This window comes from Typopeltis vanoorti, chromosome 3, assembly GCF_054136105.1.
Source record: "Typopeltis vanoorti isolate ZY-2024b chromosome 3, IOZ_Tvanoo_1.0, whole genome shotgun sequence".
Classification (NCBI taxonomy): Eukaryota; Metazoa; Arthropoda; class Arachnida; order Uropygi; family Thelyphonidae; genus Typopeltis; species Typopeltis vanoorti.
In genome coordinates this window covers 173,085,302-173,111,328 of record NC_143551.1, presented here as the reverse complement: position 1 = coordinate 173,111,328, position 26,027 = coordinate 173,085,302, and the positions used below count along the sequence as shown (strand labels likewise).

The following is a 26,027-nucleotide window of genomic DNA, read 5'->3' as shown; positions in this document are numbered from 1 at the left end:
CTACCACAGTTACTAATCTATTTTTGTCATCCATTAACATTATCTTACTCTGTTTAATCAAGAGAAATATCAGAATAAGAATGAACAAGAATTTTTTTAGCTGTTGAAAGATAACTTGCTCAAGCAGCATATAAAAGAACAAACTTAAGGCTAAAAAACATTAGATTTGATCATCATCAGAAGGAATATCAGTTCATAATGTGAATATATTAACACCAGTTGGTGACAGTGATCATGCTATACTTTCCTGAGAAGTAGATAATTATATAGATTTTCTAATTAAGAGATGCTACATGCTGAACTACAAAGCTGGAAATTATGATCATTTCATAAGAATACTGTTTTTTGTTCAATTGTATCAGTTACTGAATAAGAAAGATACCAGCAATGCATGGAAATCTTTGAAAGAGTATTTAAATGAGAAATATCTGAATGTATTATAATAAGCAAGAGAAGAGGAATCTCTCCCCTTTGTGGAGTGATTATACTAGCATATCCTATCCCAAATTTGTGGGAATATCTTTAGATGCAGCAGGACTTCTTATGGTAAAACAGCAAAGAAATCATAGAATGCAAAATTTTCCAAATCAATGATGAATATCTTTATCTCTTCTCCTTTCCTCTCCTCTCCTCTTTGTGGAGTAATTGTACTAGCATATCTGCAATTTGTGTAGAATGTCTCTAGATTCAGTAGTGCTTCTTATCATAAAACAGTAAAGAAATCATAGAATGCAGAATTTTCCTAAGTAGAAAAAAGGAAAGCTAAGTAAAAACTTAGGTGTTCACAATGTAATTGTTTTTAAAAATTTATTATTCTTAGTGAAAGAGAACATTGAAATAAAAAAGTGAATACTTACATGGTGGTGGTCTTGCAATTATGCCATCAGAGGATGAACTCCATGGACCCTGTCCAGCAGCATTCACTGCAGATACTCGAAATTCATATTCAGTATTCTCAGTGAGACTTGCAACACGGTATGTAAGATCGGGAATAACAGCCATTGATGCTTTTGACCACACATCTTCTCCAAACTTTCTTTTCTCTAAATGATATCCAATGATAGGACTTCCTCCATCATTGCGAGGTTTAGTCCATGATAAAGTTATTGAATCTTCTGAAGTTTCAACTGCATGAGGAACTCCAGGTGCAGAAGGAGGATCTACATTATACATACTAAAGCATTACTTTTCAAAACAAGAAAAAAAACAAAATAATAATAAAATATAATAAAATAAATAACAATAATAATAATTAAATAAAATAATTTAATTATCAATAATCTTGTTGGGTATTTTCAAATTCAGGTAAATTATATTTAAAAGATATTTACATTTAAGTAAATTATATTTACATTTTATATAAGTATTTATTAAACGTAGTTACACATAATGTACAGGTATGATGAGAGAAGCTGATCATATTATGACCAATTATATATGAAAATACTACTTATAAGTAGGGCAGGGAATAAAATGGTTCTGCCAGAATTTTCATCATTCGCTTCTGGATCCTATCCACCACATCTTCATTCTCATGGAATTTAGGCAACTAGATCTGTGCAAAGTAGTCCAGATGGCCTTATTAAACCATTGTAAAGAGAAATAAGAAATAATAATGTCTTTATCCCTGCTTGTCAGTATGTTCTTGAAAAGCCCCCCCCATAATCAGATGTGCTATTTTGGTCATCTTTAAATATGTCCTCTAAACTTCAGCTCCCTGTTGACAGCCACCCATATAGAAAGTTTCTAAATACTTATCTACTTTATTATCTTCATTTACTATTGACAGCAATACCCCCCCCCACCCCAAATCCCTGACCCCATCAATTTCCTGCAGCTCAGTACAATATAGTGCACATTATACTACATTGTACTGAACTGCAATATATGGCCTTCCAAAGATTCATAAACCAAGTGTTCCATTAAGATCAGTAGTAGACTGTATTGGCTGTCCCACATATAAAGTTTCTAAATACTTATCTACTTTATTATCTTCATTTACTGGAAAATCTACTTCTTACATCAAGAACTTTCTAGATTTTAAAACAAAAGTTCGTAATCTACATTTTGAACCTTCAGATATTTTATTTAGTCTTGATATAGTATCTCTTTTCAAAAACATTCCTTTGGCTGATACTATTAATTTACTTAAACAAGGTTATTTGTAGATATTTTAATTCTGTTTTTGAACATATTTTAATTCTTCATCAACCAGATTTTCCTCCTGATATCATCAAGCTGGTTGATCTAGTAATCCACTCCAGTCATTTCAGTATACAAGACAACTTATACCAATAAGTTGAAGGAAGGGGTATATTATTATTATTATTTGATATCTCCAGGGATTCCATAGACTCATTGAGGGAGGGCACCTGCTCTACAGCTCTCTCCACCACTCAATCCACCAACACCATCTACCACCGACCACCACCACTAGTTTTTCCACAGACAATCACAAACATCCATGCCCACAGCGGGATTCAAACCTGCAGCCTTTTGGCTGGAGAGCAGATATGCTAACCACTCGGCCAGCCAGTATGGGTAGTCCTATATCTCCTACCCTTGCAAATTATTACATGGAGCATTTTGAAGATTGACTCCTTAAAAATGTTTCTCCTAAACCTACAATATGATACAGATATGTAGATGATATATTTTCGATATGGAAAAGTTCATCATCAGATTTAAAACTACTCATTTCAAAAATAAGTATGATTCATCCAAAATCAAAATCATTCAAAAATAAATATGACTCATCCAGCTTTTGTAGATATTTTAATTCTTCCTCAACCAGTTTGTTCGCAAAACTGTTTTTAGAAAAAACTCATATGGATCATTATATCTATGCTAATTCTCATCATCATCCCAGTCAAAAGACTGAGGATGATGTTAAAATGTTAAAAACTGTTAAAATCTTTCAGGTGCAAATTTGTTTACTTACACTTGGATAAAGGATTAAATCAAGAATATAATTTCTTGGCATCTACAATTTATATTAAAACCTTGTTACATTGCCTCATAGTATTTTTTCCACTGAAGATCTCTTACAGCAAAAATTTAATTATATCAAATCTGCTTTTATGAAAAATTACTGAATCTTTTATTAAGAAAGTCTTTAACAGTTTTAGACAGGCAGTCTCTAGACTTCTTGAAGATATCACTCAGATTCCACGTCTATATATTAAAGGGATTTCTGAACTTATAGTTAAAGTTCTAAAATCTCTTAATATTGTAGTATTGTAGTAGAAATCATCCTGTCAGGAAGATTTCTACCTTCCTTTCTTCGACTGAAAACAAGTTTTCTCCAACATATATTTTGCATCCTTTTTATGAACCAGAACGCTCTGCCTAGCAAAACATGCCATCTCAACCAAACATAGAGTATTTTTGGAAGAAAAACTAAGCTTTTACATAGACATAGATCCCTCATAGAACACTTTTATAAAGATTTGTGAGACCTTACTACACTGAACAAACTTAAACAGATCTGGTGGCTATCAGTTATCTCCTTTATGATTCTTTTTATGCAATTCCTGATTATTGTATTACTGCAAATTTTTTATATATAATTGGGAATTTTATTGACCATTTCTTATTCTAACCCTTTGTGATCTTTTTTTAAAAATTACTCTTTATGTAATTTTATATTGTTCCATTTTCAATGTACCGAGAATGCCTATGGTGAAAATTTTAAGTCTAATAAATTTATTCATGGAAGTTTTTAGTTTCTGTGTTTAATTTTTCAAAGTATGTCAACTTATGTACTGAATATATCCCTTTAAGTCATTTCTTATACCACTGATATACAAACTAAATAACTAAGGACCAGTATGAAGCCCAGTCATATGCCTTCTCCAGGACTCAACTTCCTGATACACCACTCTTTTTGTCTATCAGCTACTCTTGTAACCAAATCACCAGATTCATATCCATTCCATTTTCTCTGTATGCAATCTATGTTCCATGTGGAATCATAATGCATATCAAGAATCTAGGCCTAGTGTGGCCTGTTCTGGCCTTGGAAGTCATCGATGAATCTTTTAAGAGGACATCCTGGTTTTCTTTTTCCTAATGGCTTGTACTTTAAGGGTTGTTTGGTAATCTTTCTATTTTCATTCTTTGAACATGTTCTATCCATTTATGTTTATCCAAAATATGATAAACCATTGACAAATAATTGCAAGAAAGCAACAACTTTCTTTTCTTGCAATTCCTTCTTACTGATGCCACTCATCCTAAATTTTTTCTATTACTGGTCCTTGGTTTAATTCTTTCATAATTTCTTAATTTCTTTTGTGATCAAATAGAGTATACTTTGCAGTTTTTCTCATTAACTTCATTTCTGCTGTTAATAATCTTTGACTTTTTGTTTTATTGTCCAGATTTCACTTCCATACAATAAGACTGGAAGGGCTAATCTTTGGTTATCTTATTTAGATCTAAAATAGCTTTCTGCAAGTTATCTTCAGAATTATTATTATTATTATTATTATTATTATTCAGGCCTCCATGGTGTCAAAAGACTCTCGTGGGAGGTCCTTCCTAAGAACATAAAGTCTGTCAAGACTCATCAAGGGGAGATCCCCTTCCTTAAGAAACACAAAGTCTATCATACCACTACTTCAACTCATTGACCATTCTCGCTCTCACCACTTCATCAGGCAATGCATTCCGTGGTTCAACCACCCTCCATGCAAAGAAACCACTCCTCACCCTCTTGCTCACAGTTTCCTTTCGTAACTTCCAGGGATGGCCTCTTGTCATCACTCCATCCCGCTGTTCAACCAAGTGAAAGAACTCCACAGTGTCAACCCTGTAACCACTTCTCAACAGTTTAAAAGTCTCAATCATATCACCTCTACTCCTTCTTCTATCCACCAAACTCTGCAGTCCACATTCCCTCAGCCGATCCTCATAACTATCCTTGTACAGTCCTGAAACCATCTTTGTCATCCATCTTTGAATCCTTTCCACAGTTAATTTATCCCCTTCAAATACTGGGGACCAAATCTGAGAACAATAGTCCAAGTGAGGTCTGATCAGAGACTTATACAACGTAATAATAACCCTCTTATCTCTGCAGGTCAGTGTCCTTCTCATAATTGCAGCAATCCTCTGTGTTACCTTCACCACTTTTGCAATATGTCCCCTAAACTTCAGGTTTCTATCAATCATCAAACGTAGATCTCTTGTCTCCCCTACTTCCTCCAGTATAACTCCTCCCATAGAGTATGCAGCTTAGCATCGATATTTCCCAAACCTCAAGCCCTTACATTTTGCTGCATTAAACTGACAGCCCCCTTTAATTTGCCCATCTATCTAGCTTATTCAAATCCACTTGCAGGGCTACCACATCTGTAATAAAACTAATAATCCTTCCCAGCTTTGCATCATCATCTGCAAACAACTGAATATCCCCTTGCAATCCAATGGCAATGTCATTAATATAAAGGTTAAACAATATAGGTGCTAGTACTGAGCCTTGTCGGACCCCACTTGCAACCCTCTGCCTCTTGAAACTGCTCCACCATACAAAACTCTCTGATAACTATCAGACAGCCAATCCTGAATCCAGTTGACCAATCTGACATCCAGACCCATGCGTTGCAACTTAAATATCAGCTTATCATCTGGCACCTGTGAAATGCGAAGGCATTTCACAGGTGCCAGATGCCAGAAGTCTAAGAAAATTGCAGTATATGCCTTTCTCTCATCTAATGTTCTATAATAAAGTTATAGAAGGCTAGCATATTGAAACAAGAGCACCCTTTCACAAATCCATGTTGATTCTCACAGATAACATTACCCTCATCTACCCAATGCTGAATACGGTCCCTCACTACTTTCTCCAAGATCTTAACAACTACTGATGACACACGAACTGGTCTATAATTAGACACTGCCAGTCCGCTACCACAATTATGCAATGGCACTATCTTACCTTCCTTCCATTCCCTGGGTACCTTTGCTGATGCCAGACATTCATTGAAAAGCCAGGTTAAAGGTGAAATCTCAAAACTCTTGGTGAAATACCATCCAGTCCCAAAGCTTTACTGACTTCCAAAGTACTCAGTATCTGAAACACACTCTCCTCCTGTACCTCTAAACCTCAACCCAGCCCTATCCCTCTAGTATTAAAACTGACATCTCTAGGATAAAATACTTTAATAAAGTGTTTTGAACAATTCCACTATGTTCTCTGCATCAGTCACGCTATTTATTCCCATTTTTATCCCACAATATCATTCTTCCTCAGTCATTTCTCCTCCTACTGGCCACATAGCTAAAAAATTCCCGAGGATTTTCTTTGGATCTTAGGGCCAATCTCCTTTCATATTCCAGTTTCGTTTTTCTTACCACACTAGTCACTCTTCTGTCCTATGTCTAATATTCTTCATGCATCTTCTCTTCACTTGTCTCCTTATATCTATTCCATAGCCTCTTTTTCGCATGCATTTCCTGTTTAATATTGTTTGTCATCCACTTCACTCCAAATTGTGTCCTCTTCTTCACTCATGGTATACAACTTATCATTGCTTCTAACAAATATTCTTTCACAATTTCCGACGCACTAATGATATCCCGGCTTTCCAATTCCTCCCTCCATGAAATTTCCTAAAGTTGATGTCTAACACTATTATAATCACCTGCATTATAATTCCACATAAGTTCCTGTCTCTTTGATACTCCTGCATGTCTATTCATTTTCCAAGTCAAAACCATATGGTCACTCTCTCCAACTGGTAGGAGGGATGTCGACTCAGTTATTATCAACTTTTCTGATGCTCTTTTTCCTTCTGTTACATATTGCCTAAGACATTTGTCCCTCAAGAATTCTACAAATTAAATTCCCCTATTGCTACATGCATCTTCCTCTCTCCAATTTATACTACTGTAGTTAAAATCTCCCATAACAATCATTCTTCTTGCTCTTGCCAAACTTAGCTGTCTAAACATTTCCTGGTCCCCATCCTCTGTGTTCCTGGGTCTGTAGCAACACCCCACTAAATATCCTGTCTTGACTACCTCTACCTCACACCGTATGCTCTCAAAATCATTTGTCTCATTTCCTTCCAAAGCCTCCACTCTTAGAGGACATAGGTCATCACTTATCATAAGGAGTACCCCACCACCATGCTTTCCCCTCCTATCCTGATGAAAAATGCTATACCCAGCGACTTCTATTCCGGTTATTACATCCCCTTCTGTCAACCATGTCTCAGTGATCCCAATAATTTTTGGCCAGGCTGATGCTATCTGCGCCACCAATTCCTCTCCCTTATTCCGGATACTCCTGTCATTAGTATAAAGCATATAAATGCCACTGTTTCTATACCCCGCATTATCCCTTCTAGACTCCACTGGGCTCAGTGTTACCTGACATCGTCTCCCTTCTTCCAAGTATCCATTCCCACAAGAGGCCACCCCTGCTATCATCCTCCCTGGGACACACTGACTCGTTCAGAACAGCAATCTCTCCAGATGCCTACGTTCTTCCTCATTCAAATGTAAGCGGTCTCTCTCATACAATTCCTCTCTTTCCTCAAATACACTCCAAGCATCCACATATACCAGTCCTCTCTTGTCACACATTCTTGCTATTATGCCATTCAATATCACAGCTCTTCTGCTCAGCTCATCATTATCATACCTAGGCAACACACACACTATTATTCCTCTCTCTGTCTTCTTCCGTACAGCCTCAAGAAAAAATCTCATATCTCTCGCTGCCCGACTTACATTACCACTCAAGTCATCTGTTCCTACCATCTCAATCATCTCATCCACTCTTTCACCTCTCTTAATTGCTATAGCCACCCTTTCTATCGTTCCTCCTGCCAAACACTCCTCACGCATCCTATCTTGAACACCACTGATCATTGAGTCGCCATACTTTATACCTCTTACCATTCCCCCTCTCCTATTGTTTCCATTCTCTCCTCTTCATTCATTCCCATAGGTCTCTCTCATCGCCTCTCCTCTACTGCTATTCTCTCTTCTAGCATTCCCATACTTCTCTCTCCTACTGTTTCCATTCTCTCCTCTTCTAGCACTTTCATATCCCTCTCTCATTCGGTCTCTCCCACTGTTTCCATCCTCTCGTCTTCTAGCATTCCCATACCACTCTCTCATTCCATCTCTCATACCGTTTCCATTCTCTCCTCTTCTAGCACTTCCATGTCTCTCTCTCATTCCGTCTCTCCTACTGTTTCCATCCTCTTGGCTGCTAGCATTCCCATACCTCTCTCTCTCATTCCCTCTCTTCTACTGTTATCATTCTCTCCTCTTCTAGCACATCCATAACTCTCACTCATACTCCCAAAACTCTCTCTTTCCTCTACTCTGAATTGCCTTGCATTTATCTCTTCCATTCTCCTAATCTTATCTTTCATACTTCTGCTCTCATTCACAAGACATTCCACCTCCTCTTTCAGCTCATCTATCTCCCTCTTCAGGTCAGTCACTCTTAATCTAAATTCACTCTCCCAAACAAAACCATCTCCTAAACTTTCACAGTCACTCACACCCTCCACACTATCAACTATTATTTTCTCATTCATATATATATATATTTTTTTCATTTCTCCTATCACACTACTTGTCTTCCTACATTCATTCCCCATTCCTGGAGCAAAAAGGTCGGATATCGATATTTCTAATGCACTTATTTCCTCCAACTGCCTGAATTTTGCACACATACACTCTCCACTATCATACATGCCGCAAGTACTGCATGCCACAAAGTCCCCTATGATATTGCTTATAATAGAGTTCTTAAATGGAGGAGGACTTGGCAATATGCCACTTGTGACTGCAGCTGAATCCACCATCATTCCTTACTGCCGAGCAGCGTAATCTTTAATTATTATTCAATTAATAAATTCTGTTAAATAAATAAGGAAAATAAAGTACAAACAATTACAAGCAAAACAAAACATTTAAGTACACTAAATATAATTAAATAAAATGAAATAGAGCTAAATACAGTAATGAAAACTTAGCTTCGTTTTGTCTTCCACCGTTATGCATTCGATTCCGATGGTAACCAAAATATATTATATCGCGCCAGCAACTAACTTCCAGACAACAACCACTGAAGTACACTCGTATTCAGAGAAACAATTTAGCACTCAAAAACGTTGAAAAACGGAGAAAAAAAAGGGACTATTCACCGATTAAAAATCACTTTCCTCTGCACAGCTCAAATTCACTGCCACGTGCTATGGCGACCAATAATAATTTGTAATTATTATTCTGACATCGGCAAAAAGGAGTGTGTTTAAGTTCACAGTAGGTGAAAGTTTAATACTTTCATGAAAAATTTTTATTCCATTTTATTATTATTTCATTTGAGAAAATAATAAAAAGAGTTGCTGAGAAGGAACATCCCTGTCAGACCCCTTGATTTATCTCTCTCGTATATGATAGCTCATGATTTAATGTTATTTGTATTTGATTATTTTCATATATACTTATGATAGCTTTTAGCATATTATTATTATTATTTATTATTATTATTATTATTCAGGCCTCCATGGAGTCAAAAGACTCATCGTGGGAGGTTATTTCTAAGAAACACAAGTCCATCAAGACTCATCGATGGAGGTCCCTCCTAGGAAACACAAAGTCTATCATACCACTCCTTAAATGCATTGACCGTTCTCGCGCTCACCACTCTATCAGGCAATGCATTCCATGATTTAACCACCTTCCATGCAAAGAAACCACTCCTCACCCTCTTGCTCGTGGTTTCCTTTCATACCTTTCAGGGATGAAAGGAAACTCTTTTCATCACTCCTTCCCACTGTTCAACCAAGCGAAAGAACTTCCCAGAGTCAACCCTGTAACCACCTCTCAACAGTTGAAAATTCTCAATCATATCACCTCTCCTTCCTCTATCCACCAAAGTCTGCAGTCCACACTCCCCAGCCGATCCTCATAACTGATATTGTACAGTCCTGACACCATCTTTGTTATCTACCTTTGTACCCTTTCCACAGTTAATTTATCCCCTTCAAATCCTAGGGACCAGATCTGAGAACAATAGTCTAAGTGTAGTCTGATCAGAGTCTTATACAATGGATTGATAACCATTTTATCTCTGCAGGTCAGTGTCCTCATTATTGCAGCAATTCTCCGCATTACCTTCACTACCTTTGCAATATGACCCCTAAATTTCAGGTTTCTATCAATCATCAACCCCAGATCTCTTGTCTCTCCTACTTTCTCCAGTTTAACTCCTCCCATAGAGTATCCAGCGTCCCATCGATATGTCCCAAACCTCAAGACCTTACATTTTGCTGCATTAAACTGAGACCCCCATTCATTTGCCCATCTATCTAGCTTATTCAAATCCTCTTGCAGGGTTACCTCATCTGAACTATTACTAATAACCCTTCCGAGCTTCGAATCATCTGCAAACAACTGAATATCCCTTTGCAATCCACGGACAATGTCATTGATATAAAGGTTAAAGAATATAGATCCCGGTAATGAGTCCTGTGGAACCCCACTTGTAACCTTCTGCCTCTTTGATATTGCTCCACCAAACACAACTCTCTTATACCTATCGGACAGCAAATCCTGAATCCGGTTGATCAATCTGACATCCAGACCCATGTGCTGCAACTTGAATATCAGATCATGTGACACTCTGTCAAATGCCTTTGCTAAGTCTTTCCCTCATCTAATACTAGTGGAAAGGCTTAGACATTGGTTATGCATTATTACTAAATAGCTTAGGGAAATAACAACATAGACTAGGATAAACATTAAAATAACTTTTTAATACAAATCCAATATTTCAGCAACGTCACATTGCCATTTTCAACAGGAACTTGTGAGCAAGACACGTGCACGCAGGCACAGCAAACAGTAAATAAGGATGAAGCAGGAAGCCATTCTTTCTCCTAAAGTCCTACGGGTGCCCCCCCCCCCTAGCGGGCATGTTTATTGCCCCCTAGCGGGCAATAAACATGTAGGTTTATTGCCCCCTAAAACGTTCCGATGTAGGTTTCCCAAATTTGGGAAACCTACATCAGAAGACCTCAGCCCAATCACCCAAGAATACCAACATTGCCTGCTACGGGGCACCAGTAGGATTTTAGGAGAAAGAATAGCTTCCTGCTTCATCCTCATTTACTGTTTGCTGTGTGCCTGCTGCATGTGTCTAGCTCACAAGTTCCTGTTGAAAATGGCAACGTGATGTTGCCGAAATATTGGATTTGTATTAAAAAGTTATTTTAATGCTCATCTAATAATCTTGTAACTTTATCATAAAAGGCTAACACATTGCTAAAACAAGAGCGCCCCTTCCCAAATCCAGATTGACTCTCACTGATAACATTACCCTCATCTGCCCAATGCTGTATATAGTCCCTCACTACTTTCTCCAAGATCGTACTAACTACTGATGACACACAAAGTGCCCTATAATTAGACACTTCCGATCTGCTACTGCCCTTATACAATGGCACTATCTTACCTTCCTTCCTTCCATTGGCATGTTTCCTGCAGCCAGATTTTCATTGAAAAGCCAGGTCAAGGGCACTGTCAGTTCCTTAGCACATTCTCTCAAAACTTGTGGTGAAATGTCATCCAGTCCGACAGTTTTTCTAACATCCAGAGTACTCAGTATTTGAAACATGCTTTCCTCCTGTACCTCTAAATCTCGAAACTGCCCAATCCCTCTAGCATTAAAACTGACTCCAACAGTATGAAATACTCCAATAAAGTATTCATTGAACAATTCCACTATGTCCTCTGCATCAGTCACTCTATTCCCACAATGTCATTCTTCCACAATCATATCTCCTCCTACTGGCCACATAGCTAAAAAATTCCCTAGGATTTTCCTTTGATCTAAGAGTCAATTTTTAAGTATTATAAAATGAAGTATTATAAAATGTAAGCAAATTACTAATGCAAGATCTACTATTCACAAAACCATGTTGTCCCCACCTAAAGTATCATATTTCTGTTTATCCCAGTCTTTTACTAACTTCTCCAACACGTAAACCACCACTCCTATAATTTTCCATCTCTGCCTCATAGCCACCGTTATGCAGTGGGAGTATTTTGTCTTCTTTCCATTACCTTGCCACCTTCTTGGAACTGATGCTCAAATTTTCAGTCTGATTTTCATGCTTGGTCTGAAGAGCTGCCAATTTTCATGAATATTCTCTTAATACATCGGCTCATATATGCTATCTATTTAAATGGCTGTGTTTGCATTAAGATTCAGCAATATTGTAAGCACACTCAATTCATCTACCTCCAGTCTCGCATCATTCAATATCATAATTGGCACTGGAATATCTTCATCTAGCTGATACACCCTTGCAAAATGATTGCTCAATAAACTGACTATTTCATTTGCTTGGGTTATGTCTATACCATCAGTACTTATTAAAATCATCTTTCCTTCCATATTCTTCCTTTTACTTGCCACACAGTGGAAGAGCTTTTGAGGATCTTCCTCTCATAAGGAGCTTTGGCTTTTGTTACCATACAGCTCATTCTTCTTGTCTGTGCCCTGTATTACTCATGGGGTTTCAGATTACTTTTTTCTTTATATTCCTTATATTTTACTAACAACTTTCTTTTCTTGCAATTCCTTCTTACTGATGCTACTCATCCATCAAGCTCCTGACTGATTTGGGTATGCAGTCCGACTCTGCTTTCTTGAAACACCTCTTTACCATCTCCCATGCACTGTTAAGATCCCTTACCATCAAATTCTTATGCCATAATACTGTTCTAAGCTGACATCACAGTTTGTTATAACCACCTTCTTTATAATTACACTTTTTTATCAAAAAATTCTGCATGTCTGGATGTTTGGCATTCAGTTGCATTTCTGGGAGATCCGATTGCCTCAAGCAGAGACAGTGTGGCTAGATTTTTTTTTTTTTAACAAGGCTCCTACCCATGAAAGGTAAATCTATACTACATTTGTACCATCTGGTAGGTTAGTTAAGGATTTTTGTTTTTCTATATTTTATTAGTTGTACATATTTTCAAATTTTTATTTATTTTTTACATAGTCTGGAAACTCTGCTCTAGAAACCAAACACTGAACTTTTTTAAGCTATTTTAGGTCTCCAATAATGGGGCAATGGTCTCACATTGGGCAATGAAGTTCATCTCCCACCTGAAGACAAATCACAAACATCCATGTGCATTTATCCTGCAATGAGCATAGTAGGATTCAAACCTGTGATGTGTTTGTTGGAGAGTGCACTCTCTAATTGCTCAGCCAAATGAGGCCTGCAAACTTCTGATGATATGATCAGATCCAGGCCTCTCAAACCTCACTTCCACTCTATACATGTGCCTGAAGTAGTAAAACTTCTAAGCAGCTGTATAAATTCCAATTCCTCCTCCTCTCTCTTTCTCTGTGACCCATTCCATGACTGGAAGAAGGAATAGTTGAAGTCCTCCATAATAATTACTTAACTTGTACTCATTGTGCTAATCTTCTTAAATCATGCCATCTACATTCTCCCTCAAACCCATGGTCTATAACAGCAACAAATTAGACATTTCATCTTGCTGCTGGATACCATCTCACACCAGATAAACTGATCTCTGCATCCCTGTTCTCCTGATGTAGTATTCAACTCTTCTTGGCTTCAATTCATTTCCTATCATCTGGATGTAAAATTGGTCAACTGGATTCAGGATTGGCTATCTGATAGGTATCAGAGAGTTGTGTATGGTGGAGCAGTTTCCAGGAGGCAGAGGGTTACAAGTGGGGTCCCACAGGGCTCAGTACTAGGACCTATATTGTTTAACCTTTATATCAATGACATAGCCAGTGGATTGCAGGGGGATATTCAGTTGTTTGCAGATGATGCGAAGCTGGGAAGGATTATTAGTAATAGTGCAGATGTGGTAGCCCTGCAAGAGGATTTAAATAAGCTAGATAGATGGGCAAATGAATGGGGGTCTCAGTTTAATGCAGCAAAATGTAAGGTCTTGAGGTTTGGGAAACATCGATGGGATACTGCATACTCTATGGGAGGAGTTATACTGGAGGAAGTAGGGGAGACAAGAGATCTGGGGTTGATGATTGATAGAAACCTGAAGTTTAGGGGACATATTGCAAAGGTGGTGAAGATAACACAGAGGATTGCTGCTATTATGAGAAGGACACTGACCTGCAGAGATAAGAGGGTTATCATTCCGTTGTATAAGTCTCTGATCAGACCACACTTGGACTATTGTTCTCAGATTTGGTCCCAAGGATTTGAAGGGGATAAATTAACTGTGGAAAGGATACAAAGACGGAATGGCAAAGATGGTTTCAGGACTGTACAAGGATAGTTATGAGGATTGGCTGAGAGAATGTGGACTGCAGAGTTTGGTGGATAGAAGGAGAGGTGATATGATTGAGACTTTTAAACTGTTGAGAGGAGGTTACAGGGTTGACACTGGGAAGTTCTTTCGGTTGGTTGAACAGCGGGAAAGGGTGATGAAAAGAGACCATCCCTGGAAGTTACGAAAGGAAACTGTGAGCAAGAGGGTAAGGAGTGGTTTCTTTGTTTGGAGGGTGGTTGAGCCGTGGAATGCATTGCCTGATGGAGTGGTGGGTGCGAGAACGGTCAGTGAGTTTAAAGAGTAGTATGATAGACTTTGTGTTTCTCAGGGGGTGGGCCTCCCCTCGATGAGTCTTGACAGACTTTATGTCTTAGGAAGGACCTCCCTCGATGAGTTTTTTGACTCCTTGGAGGCTTGAATAATAATAATAATAATAATAATAATATTTTGATCCTTCTGTCTACTAAAAATACTGTACGATTTGCATTATTTCCATATTACTATATCATCCTCAGTTTACCAAGTCTCACTAATGCCTATAACTTTTGGCTAAGAGAAACTAACCAGTGACAAAAACTTTTTTTCCATATTTTGAATACTTCTGGTATTTAGTATATAAACTACAATACCACTTCATCTCACAACCTCCCATACACCTTGTGTTGATTTTTCCACTAATGTTAACATTAGTGGGATAATCGAATATAGCTCTCCATGAACCCAAGGAGCTGCATTCAGCATCATGTGATTGCTCTTCTACTTACTCATGTCCAGTTGCCTAGGCTCACAATCATTCATACTCCTCTAAACATTCTTGTTTTATGCTACTTCTGCACTTTCTGACAGTTTGAGGAATAAGTTTTAATACTAGAGGGATAGGACTGGTTTGAAGTTCAGAGGTACAAGAGGAGAGTGTGTTTCAAATACTGAGTACTCTGGATGTCAGTAAAGTTGTGGGACTGGATGGTATTTCACCACGAATTTTCAGAGGATGTGCTAGGGAATTTACAGTGCCTTTGACCTGGCTTTTCGATGAAAGTCTGGCTGTGGGAAAGGTGCCCATGGAATGGAAGGAAGATAAGATAGTGCCATTGCATAAGGGTGGTAGCAGACTGGAAGTGTCTAATTATAGGCCAGTTTGTGGTTCATCAGTAGTTGTTAAGATCTTAGAGAAAGTAGCAAGGGACCATATACAACATTGAGCAGATGAGGGTAATGTTATCTGTGAGATTCAACATGGATTTGTGAAGGTGCGCTCTTGTTTTAGCAATATGTTAGCCTTTTATAATAAGGATACAAGAGCATTAGATGATGGAAAGTCATATGCTGCCATTTTCTTAGACTTAGCAAAAGCATTTGACAGGGCGCCACATGATAAGCTGATATTTAAGTTGCAGCACATGGGTTTGGATGTCAGATTGGTCAACTGGATTCAGGATTGCGATAGGTATCAGAGAGTTGTCTATGATGGGGCATTTTCAAGGGGGAAAAGGTCTCAAGTGGGGTCCCACAGGGCTCAGTACTGGGACCTATATTGTTTAATCTTTATATCAGTGACATTGTCAGTGGATTGCAAGGGGATATTCAGTTGTTTGCGGATGATGCGAAGCTGGGAAGGATTAATAGTAATGGTGCAGATGTGGTAGCCCTTCAAGAGGATTTGAATAAGCTAGATAGATGGGCAAATGAATGGTGGTTCAGTTTAATACAGCAAAATGTAAGATCTTGAGGTTTGAGAAACATCGATGTGACGCTGCATACTCTATGGGAGGAGTTATAGTGGAGGAACTAAGGGAGACAAGAGATCTGGGGTTGATGATTGAAAGAAACCTGAAATTTAGAGGGAATATTTATTACGGCCTGGTTAGCCGAGTGGTTAGTGTATCCGCTATCCAGCCAAAAGGCCATGGGTTCGAATCCCGCTGTGGGCATGGATGTTTGTGATTGTCTGTGAAAGCACCAGTGGTGGCAGTCGGAAGTAGATGGCATTGGTGTTAGAGATGAAGGTTGGTGCAATACTGAGATGAAGAGTTGTAGAGTGGATGCCCTCTCTCGATGAGTCTTTTGACTCCCTGGAGGTGTGATATAATAATAATAATAATAATAATATTGCAAAGGTGGTGAAGGTAGGACAGAGGATTGCTGCAATAATGAGAAGGACACTGACCTGCAGAGATAAAAGGGTTATCATTTCGTTGTATAAGAGTCTAATCAGACCACACTTAGACTATTGTTCTCAGATTTGGTCTCCAGAATTTGAAGGGGATAAATAAACTGTGGAAAGGGCACAAAGGCAGATAACAAAGATGGTTTCAGGACAATGTTAGTTATGAGGATCGGCTGAGGGTATGTGGACTGCAGAGTTTGGTGGATAGAAGAAGGAGAGGTGATATGATTGAGAATTTTAAACTGTTGAGAAGTAGTTACAGGGTTGACACTGGGGAGTTCTTTCGCTTGGTTGAACAGCGGGAAGGAGTGATGACAAGAGGCCATCCTTGGAAGATACGGAAGGAAACCATGAGCAAGAGGATGAGGAGTGGTTTCTTTGCATGGAGGGTGATTGAACCATGGAATGCATTCATTGCCTGATGGAATGGTGACAGCGAGAATGGTCAATGAGTTTAAGGAGTGGTATGATAGACTTTTCATAGGGGGACCACCCCCTCAATGTGGCTTGATAGACTTTGTGTTTCTTAGGAAGGACCTCCTACGATAAGTCTCTTGACTCCATGGAGGCCTGGATAATAATAATAATAATATTTTCTCAAGACACCTAACTCTGAATCAAATTCAAATGTACATCAGCCATCAACCTTATATAAGTCCTTCTGTTCATTCAATTCACTCCACACATCCATAAACTTTACACTGTTCCTCTTGCATAACCTATGCACTGACTAAATCACAATCACAGCTCTTCATCTTAGTTCTTCTCTATCATACCTTGGTAGCAAACTTGCAATTTTTACTTTCTCACTCTTCTTATTTGCTTCTACTAACAACTCTTTCATACCACATTTTTCACCTTCTATATCTTCTCACATATGCTATTTGTCACCTGCTATACCTTCCTGCATATCACATTTGTCACCTTCTAGATCATTAGTACTAACCAAGATAATCATCCCCTTCACTCTCCTGTTCTGCATCCTTTTAGCATTCTAAATCTTTACCCACAAAAATATGATTTCTTTATGCTCTCCTCAAGCACTCCTTTTATTGTAGCATCCCCATATAAAATACAATCCTCATTCTCCCACGTTCATCCTCTACTTTTTCTTTCCCTTCTTTCAATTCTGTGCCATATCACCCACTATGGGTTTCTTCAACCATTCTATCTCATATTATGTTCTGTAGAGAACTCCACATGTGTGCCATCTCATGCATTATCTTCTGGTCATTGTCTTCATTTTCTACTGATTCATTCTTACTATCACTCATATATTATGCACCATCACTCACTTCTGCCACTATACATGCAACAAGAACAGCTTTGCCAACAGTCATATTTTTGCACTGTTTGTTGCTCAACTCATTGCTATCATGCTTTATTTTCTCCCCACACTTCTGATGCCAGCTCTCAAAATACGTTTGACACCACATGCAAACATACACATACTCACCAGTTTCACCTTTCTTCCACAAATCTATCACTCTACAAAGCAGATACATTTTGCACATGCTGCAGCAATGAAATCATGCTTACTGAACTGAATTCACACACCATTGTTCTATGCACTGGTGTCATTATGTACAATGCAACATACTTATAACAACTATAACAGCTGTTAAAATCTCACAAGTAAGCAAACAATCCTTACTACCAAGCAAACACTCAAAAAAAAAAAATAATAATAAAAAAAAAATAATAATCTAAAAAAAAATAAATCAATTATGGTAAATGAAATCAAATGATGTGTCTCAAAGTGATTCATTACAACACTGTTACTATTATATTATTAACATTTATACGTAATTACACAGTTATGCAGTTATTATTTGTACATAAATAATAGCTAAAAAATAGTGCTTACCAAATGGCAGTTTTGCCAATATTGGTTCACGAGTTACCGCAGGATTGCTTATTCCATACTGGTTCTCGGCCATAACTTGAAACTCATACTGTCTTCCTACAGTAAGATTCCTAACTCGACATGCAGTACCTGTTACAAAACTGCTAACCCGAGTCCAACTTGCAGCACCTACTTCCTTCTTTTCAATGATATAGTTAGTAATTTCAGCACCGCCATCATCTTTAGGAGGCTGCCAGCAGAGAGTAAGAGAATCACCTTCAATATCTTCACCATGAACGTTTTCTGGTGCTGCAGGATGATCTGTATTCATGTTAACGGGAAAAAAAATTATTATAACTACAAAAATTATATCATTCGTTAACTCTGCTATAAATAAATATTTTAATAGTCCCATATTTACAACCTGCTTATTGCTGAATAACCAACTTTTTGAAAGTTTTTTCTTTTTTTTTTTTTGCTTGGTTAGACTATAAATTATATATTTAGTTTAATCCTTTATCCAAGTTTAAGCAAACAAAGTTTGCGCCTAAAGTATCTTCAGTACTGGGGCAAACCGTGGCAAAGGTGAACAAACTTCACATCACTTGCCTTAGCATCTCAGAATGAAAAGCACATCTCCTTGCATAATGCTATGCATTATGGGAAGGGTCACTACCCAGACCGGTTTCCCTGTATTAAGTGCACGGTTGCCTCTCCAAAAACTAGTGAGATCCTCCGGATCACCCAACAATGAGCAACCCGAAGGATCAAAACTCAGTGTTGTTCCCCTCAGTAACAGTCTTACCCTGCTCAATGAGAAGAACTCTCAGCATTTGGCTCTACTCAGTGGCAGATTCACTCCACTACTGAGCAGAATGGCTCATGTTTCATCTGAGGGGTAACAGCAAAAGCTGTCCCTCAGTTAACTTCATGGGTTATAGCATTGCCATCCATTATCCCTCTATCTGGGTAACAGCAACAGCTGAGCCCCAGTTAGAACTTCATTGGATGCAGCATTGCCATCCATCACCCAACTTTCGACTGGTTTTGATCCTTAGGGGCGTTGTCAGTGAGAGCCAGATCCAGAGATGATACCAAGGTTTAAGCAATGCAAGACATATTTACCTATATGAGTTGCCAAAAGGTGTAACACCTTATTAATAAATTATTCTGGATTAGAGAATGATAGTGGAAGTTTTTTTTTCACCTGGTTAGACTATAAATTATATATTTAGTTCAATCCTTCATCCAAGTGTAAGCAAACAAAGTTTGCACCTGAAGTATCTTCAGGACTCCATAATGCATAGCATTACACATGTCTGCAAGGAGATGTGCTTTGCATTCTGGGATACTAAGGCAAGTGATGTGAAGTTTGTCCACCTTTGCCACCAGTTGCCCAGTCCTGAAGATACTTCAGCTGCAAACTTTGTTTGCTTACACTTGGATAAAGGATTAAACTAAATATATAATTTATAGTCTAACCAAGTGAAAAAAACTTCCCACATCGTTCTCTAATCCAGAGTAATTTATTAATAAGGTATGACACCTTTTGACAACTCATATGACTTCTGCATTGCTTCAACCTTGGTATCACCTCTGGGTCTGGCTCCCACTGACGAGACTCCCTAAGTCGAAACCGGTTGGAAACTTGGGTAATGGATGGCAATGCTATAGCCCATGAAGTTAATCGAGGCATGGCTGTTGCTGTTACCCCTCAGAATATGAGTGGTTCTGCTCAGTGGTGCAGTGGGCCTGCCACTTGGTAGAGCCAAACGCTGAGAGTTCTTCTCAGTGACAGGGTGGGTCTGTTACTGAGGGGGGGACAACGCTGAGTTTTGATCCTTCGGGTTGCTTATTGCTGAGTGATCTGGGGGATCTCATGAGTTTTTGGAGAGGTAATCCTGCATTTAATACAGGGAAACCGGTCTGATCAGTGACCCTTCCCATAATGCATAGCATTATACATGTCTGTAAGGAGATGTGCTTTGCATTCTGGGATACTAAGGCAAGTGATGTGAAGTTTGTCCACCTTTGCCACGAGTTGCCCCAGTCCTGAAGATACTTTAGGCACAAACTTTGTTTGCTTACACTTGGATAAAGGATTAAACTAAATCTATAATTTATATACAACTTTTTGAAAGTGAAAAGATAGCACAGTATGAGGAAGAGGAGGATGAATAATAGCATGCTGTTAAATTATGATGTCATACTAGTTGTTTGAATGTTGAATGATAATGAAGAACAGAGACTGAAGAAGTAATGTTTAAGACAAAGAAGAGTTAAAGTGGAGAGCCATACTATTGGACAATATTTTTTTTTGTTCTCTGCACCATTCTGGTTTTTTTTTTTATGACTTCCACCCACAAAAGGTTCTAATGAAATTTTTGTAATTTTTTTGTGTTAACTTTTTTTATGCATTTTTTAACCTAGTCTAGAAACCTTGATTTAGAAATCCAAACATTGAGTTTTATTAAACATCTTCAGACCCTACCAATAAGTGGGCAGCAGTCACACTGGATGATGAAATTCATCTACTACTACCTAAAAATAACCACATACATCCATGTCAGGATTCGAACCTACAGCCTGGCAAAACTTTGAACCCAGCTGGTAAAAGTGTTTTAAATGTAAGCAAGAGACGGCGTGACGTAGCAGAACACCTTCTATCTTGCATTTATTTCCGATGCCATTGTTGGCAGTGAGCTGACCTTGACCTGAGGTTAAGGTAAAATATATGCATATTTTAGCGGCTGTAAACGTTGTACGCTACTGATATTATTAGTGTGGGTTTTTTTTTTCTGGCTTAAACTAAATACGAAAACGTTAATATTAGACCTAGTAGCCTGCAGAGGAAAAAAAAAAAAAAATGGCGGCGGCATTGTCATTCGGATTTTAATTTGGATTTCAGTCGGTTCGTTAAGTGTGAGGTCTGTGATATGTATTCCTTCGACTACATAAATGATTTGAGGATGTTTAGTGCAGATGGAAGAAGGGTGTGTGTGCGAAATATGACCTGAACGAGGAATTGATGAATGCGAATACGAAGTTGATGACAGAAAGTGCTACTACCGATTGTGTCGCGAGTGCACGTGTGAAAGAGGATGGCGAGAAAGACAGGCGAAAAAATGTTAAAAAATCAGGAAAAAAGAAAAAGAGCGATTTGACAACCGTAATGGATGTTAAAAGGGACGAAAGTGAGGCGGAAAGAAACGAAATTGAGAGAACGAATGAAAGTAGAAATGGCATGGTGCAGAAATCGCAAGTAAAAAAAATCGAAAGAATGAATGATAGTGAAAAAAGAATGACTGATGGCGAAAGTTGGACGCATGTTGGAACGAAAGTATTGAACCAAAGAAAGATGAATGACAGTAAAAGTGAGAAGAATTATAGCGAAAGTTGGACGCATGTTAGTCCGAAAGTACGGAAACAAAGAAAGATATGTGAGAGTGAAAGTGAGAAGAATGATAGTGAAAGTTGGATGTATGTTGGACCGAAAGTACGGAAACAAAGAAGGATGAATGAGAGAGAAATTGAGAAGAGGGGGTCGAGAGTTAGAAAGTTAGAAAGATTTAATGATAGAGTGAATGTGTCGCGAGGTTCAGAAGGTGAATTGGATTGGATGAAGCAAGAAATGAAATGGATGCGGAATGAAATTAAGAGAATTCAGGTCAAAACTATTAAAATAAATCATGATGGCATGAAAGAGATAACAAAAGATGAGCGAGGGGCATTGTATGGCGACTCCATTATTAAAGGTGTGCTAGAGGATAAAATGCACAAGGTATGTTTTCCAGGCGGCAAAATGAGTAGAGTGATTGAGGCATTGAATATGAGGCGGGAACGAGCAAAAGAGTTAATTGTATTAATTGGTACGAATGATTTGAGAGAGAACAAAGAGCATGTCAAAATGAATGTCAGGAGACTGCTTGGAAAGAATAAAGGAGAATAGTGTGACAGGAAGGGTGGTCAGTGTGTTGCCTAGGTATGATTGTGGTGAAATGAGGCGGAGAGCAAGGATTATGAATGATATTTAGGCTGAAATGTGTGAGGAGATGGGAGTACAGTTTGTTAATGTGTGGAATGAGTTTGAGGGACGAAGTGAGCTGTATGGGAGCGATGGACTGCATTTGAGTGGTTATGGTGTGAGTCGCTTGGAGAGACTGCTGCTGGAAGGTAGAGAAGTGAATAGAGAGAATGAATCAGATCGAGAGGGGAGTGATATAGAAGAGCAGGAGAGTAAGACAGGAGAGATTGAAGGAGTGGAAATGAATGTGGAAGTGAGTGGTATGAGTATAGAAAATGAGAGAATGGGTGTGCAAGAGGAGCAGGGAAACGGCGAGGCTCAGAGTGGACAGGGATACACAGCATGAGAAAGGTGGATTCTCCAAGAGGAGGTGAGAGAATGTGTAGGCAGGAAAGTAATGGGATGATCAGGGATCAAAAGGAAACAAGGAATTGCAAAGGGTTCTAAAATGAAGAAGCAGAAAGGGAAATGGCCCCAGTCCAGCATGGAGAGATCACATCGAGTGAGTGGTATCAGTGGAACTAGCTGTAGATCCAGAAATGAGTTGTTGTGTTTGTATACCAATGCTAGAAGTATAAGAAACAAGGCGGATGAAATGGTTGCACTAATTGCGTCTGTGAACCCAGAGATTGTCGGAATAAGTGAGACATGGTTAGATGAGGATGACATCCTGACAGGAATAGAGATGGAAAGGTATGATGTGTTTCGTGAGGATAGAAGGGGTAAAAAGGGTGGGGGAGTGCTATTGATGATAGAGAAAGAGTTATGTCCATACAAGGTAGAGATGCAAGAGGGAAATAGGGCCAGTGGTTTTGAGGCAGTATGGTGTGAGATAGAGGTGAATAGAATCAAATACTTGGGATGGTGTTATAGACCTGGTAATGTGGATGGTGGTGATAGTGAAATGTATAGTCAAATAAGCCAAGCAAATAAGAAAAGGGTGATCATTATGGGTGATTTTAATTATGGCAATATAGACTGGAATGAAGAGATAGCAACTGGAATTAAAGAAAATGAGTTTCTAGAGTGTTTGAGGGATAACTACCTCAGACAGTATGTAAAAGAGGGCCCAAGAGGATTAAGGGTCTTGGATTTGGTCATCTCATCGGAGGATGTAATTATCAATGAGTTATCAAATCATCCACCAATTGGTGAAAGTGACCATGAGGTGATTACTTGGGTGGTTGCCAGCAGTGCAAGGACCCCTGTGAAAAAAGGGTATATGTGGAACTACAAGGGGGGTGATTATGAAGAGCTCAGGAGACAGCTTGCAGGTGTAGCATGGAATGAGGAGTTAGCTGGAAAAGAGATCAATGCAGCTTGGGGGATTTTCAAAAAATATTTAGTGGATGCAATGTCTAAATGTATACCACGGGTGAGAAGGTTAAATAAGTTAGGTGTGAGATGGATGAATAAAGAGATTAAGCATGCAATACAGAGAAAAAGGGCATTGTGGAGGCAGAATAAGAGAAGTGGAAGTAACCAATTTCATGAGTTCTACAAAGACCAGGCAAGGAGAGTGACTTGGTTGGTGAGAGTAGCTAAAGAGAGGTATGAACAGCAGTTAGCTAATGAAGCTAAAAAGAATCCTAGGGAGTTCTTTCGATATGTAGCCAGCAAAAGAAAGAATGATTATGGAAGGATGACATTGATTGGAGGAAATGGTATAAAGACAGCTGTTGCAGAATGTGTGGTGGAGATACTTAATGAGCAGTTCATAAAGATCTTTCAATCTTGTGAATGTGACTTCATGGAGAGATTAAGAGCAGTTGATGATGGAGAGGAGAGACTGACTGTAAGTGAGCAAGAGGTGTTTGGGGAGTTGAGTAAACTAGATGTAAATAAGGCTGTGGGACTTGATAATATATCACCGCGTATTCTGAAGGAATGTGCCAGAGTGTTGACACCTGCCTTGACATATTTTTTTAATACGAGTCTTGCACTTAGTCAAGTCCTTAAAGAGTGGAAGGAGGGCAAGATTGTGCCACTTCATAAAGGAGGTGATCGAACTCAAGAATCAAACTATAGGCCTATCTGTGTGTCAGGTGTTGTGGTTAAGTTGTTGGAGAAGCTTGTGAGAACTAGGATCCAGAGTTGGGTTGACAACAATGGTATAATCTTTGATGGACAGCATGGATTTGCTAAAGGGAGGTCGTGTTTTAGTAATTTACTTACTTATTACAATAAAGTGACTGCTTCCTTGGACAGAGGAGAAGGATACACAGTAATATACTTGGATTTTGCAAAAGCTTTTGATAGAGTACCTCATGATAAGTTGACAGTCAAACTAGAGCAGATGGGGTTGGATATTAGATTAGTGCATTGGATTGGAGACTGGCTATCTGATAGGTATCAACAAGTTGTGTATGGGGGTGCAATATCCAGGAAAAGTAAAGGCACTAGTGGAGTGCCTCAGGGATCTGTTTTAGGGCCATTACTATTTAACTTGTATATTAATGATATTGGCGAAGATTTGGATGGAGATATTCAGTTGTTTGCAGATGATGCAAAGTTGGGACGAACCATAAAGAGTAGTGAAGATGTTGTGGCCTTGCAAGAAGACTTGAATAAATTGAGTGTTTGGGCAAGCAAATGGGGATTCGAGTTCAATGTTGCGAAATGTAAGGTTTTAAAATTTGGAAAACAAAGATGGGATGCAGAATTTATGCTTGGTGAGAATATATTGTTGGAAGTAGAGGAAATAAGAGATCTGGGAGTGATAGTGGATAAGGATCTAAAATTTAGGGGACACATCGCCAAAATTGTGAAGACAACACAAAGACTTCTGGGAATGATGAGGAAGACACTGACGTGTAGAAGTAGGGAGATTGTTGTTCCATTGTATAAGGCTTTGATTAGGCCACACATGGACTATTGTGCCCAGATTTGGTCACCTGGTTTTCAGAAGGATGAAGAGATGTTGGAAAGGGTGCAAAGGCGACTGACTAAGGTAGTTTCTGACCTCTGGAATGTCGAGTATGAGGAAAGATTGAAAAGATGTAATTTGCAGAGTCTAGTGGAGAGAAGGAAGAGGGGAGATATGATAGAGACCTACAAGATGGTAAGGGGTTGTTATAAGATCAATGGTGGAGAAGTTCTACAGAGAATAGTGGGAGATCAGTGGAGAACCAGAGGTCATACCTGGAAACTGTATAAAGAGGGTGTGAGTAGGGGAGTGAGAGGCAGGTTTTTTTCGTGCAGAGTTGTGAATGATTGGAATGCCTTGCCTGAGAGTGTGGTGTCTGCAAGGAGTTTGAATGTGTTTAAGACCCGGTATGATGAGATGTGTGTGAGATAAAAGGCCCTCCTAGATGAGTCTTTGACTCCATGAGGTCTTGTTTTAATAATAATAATAAGAAGAAGAAGAAGAATTTTAATATATTTAGCTTTAAGTCATCATTTATATCTTCCTATCATTTTTAATAGTCACTCAAAAATGCATGCGAACCTGATTTGTTTTGTTTGTCCATTCATTTAACTATCCAATACATGTATACATTTTTTTCATTACATTATATTGTTCAGGTATAATGTAATGTAAAAAAAAAAATGTTTTTTTTTTTTTTTTACATGATCATCCTATCTTCAAATGTTAGTAACTTTATTATTATTATTACAGATATCTCCATGGAGTCAGTAGACTCATCGCAGGAGACCCAAACTACCAA

At 38.5% G+C, this 26,027-nt stretch overlaps 1 protein-coding gene across 5 annotated transcripts in view; it reads right to left on the bottom strand.

The window, feature by feature from the left end:
- The window catches only part of LOC150108743 (twitchin-like), a 2,666,638-nt gene that overhangs the window by 712,917 nt on the left and 1,927,694 nt on the right, over positions 1 to 26,027 (bottom strand). For all 5 annotated transcript variants that reach the window (XM_090390962.1, XM_090390961.1, XM_090390964.1 and 2 more), the window contains 2 exons: positions 18,357 to 18,656; positions 858 to 1,160 (listed from right to left, as the gene is read on the bottom strand). In XM_090390962.1, coding sequence (XP_090247088.1) covers positions 858 to 1,160; positions 18,357 to 18,656 — 603 coding nt within the window. The remainder of the gene's footprint in view (positions 1 to 857; positions 1,161 to 18,356; positions 18,657 to 26,027) is intronic.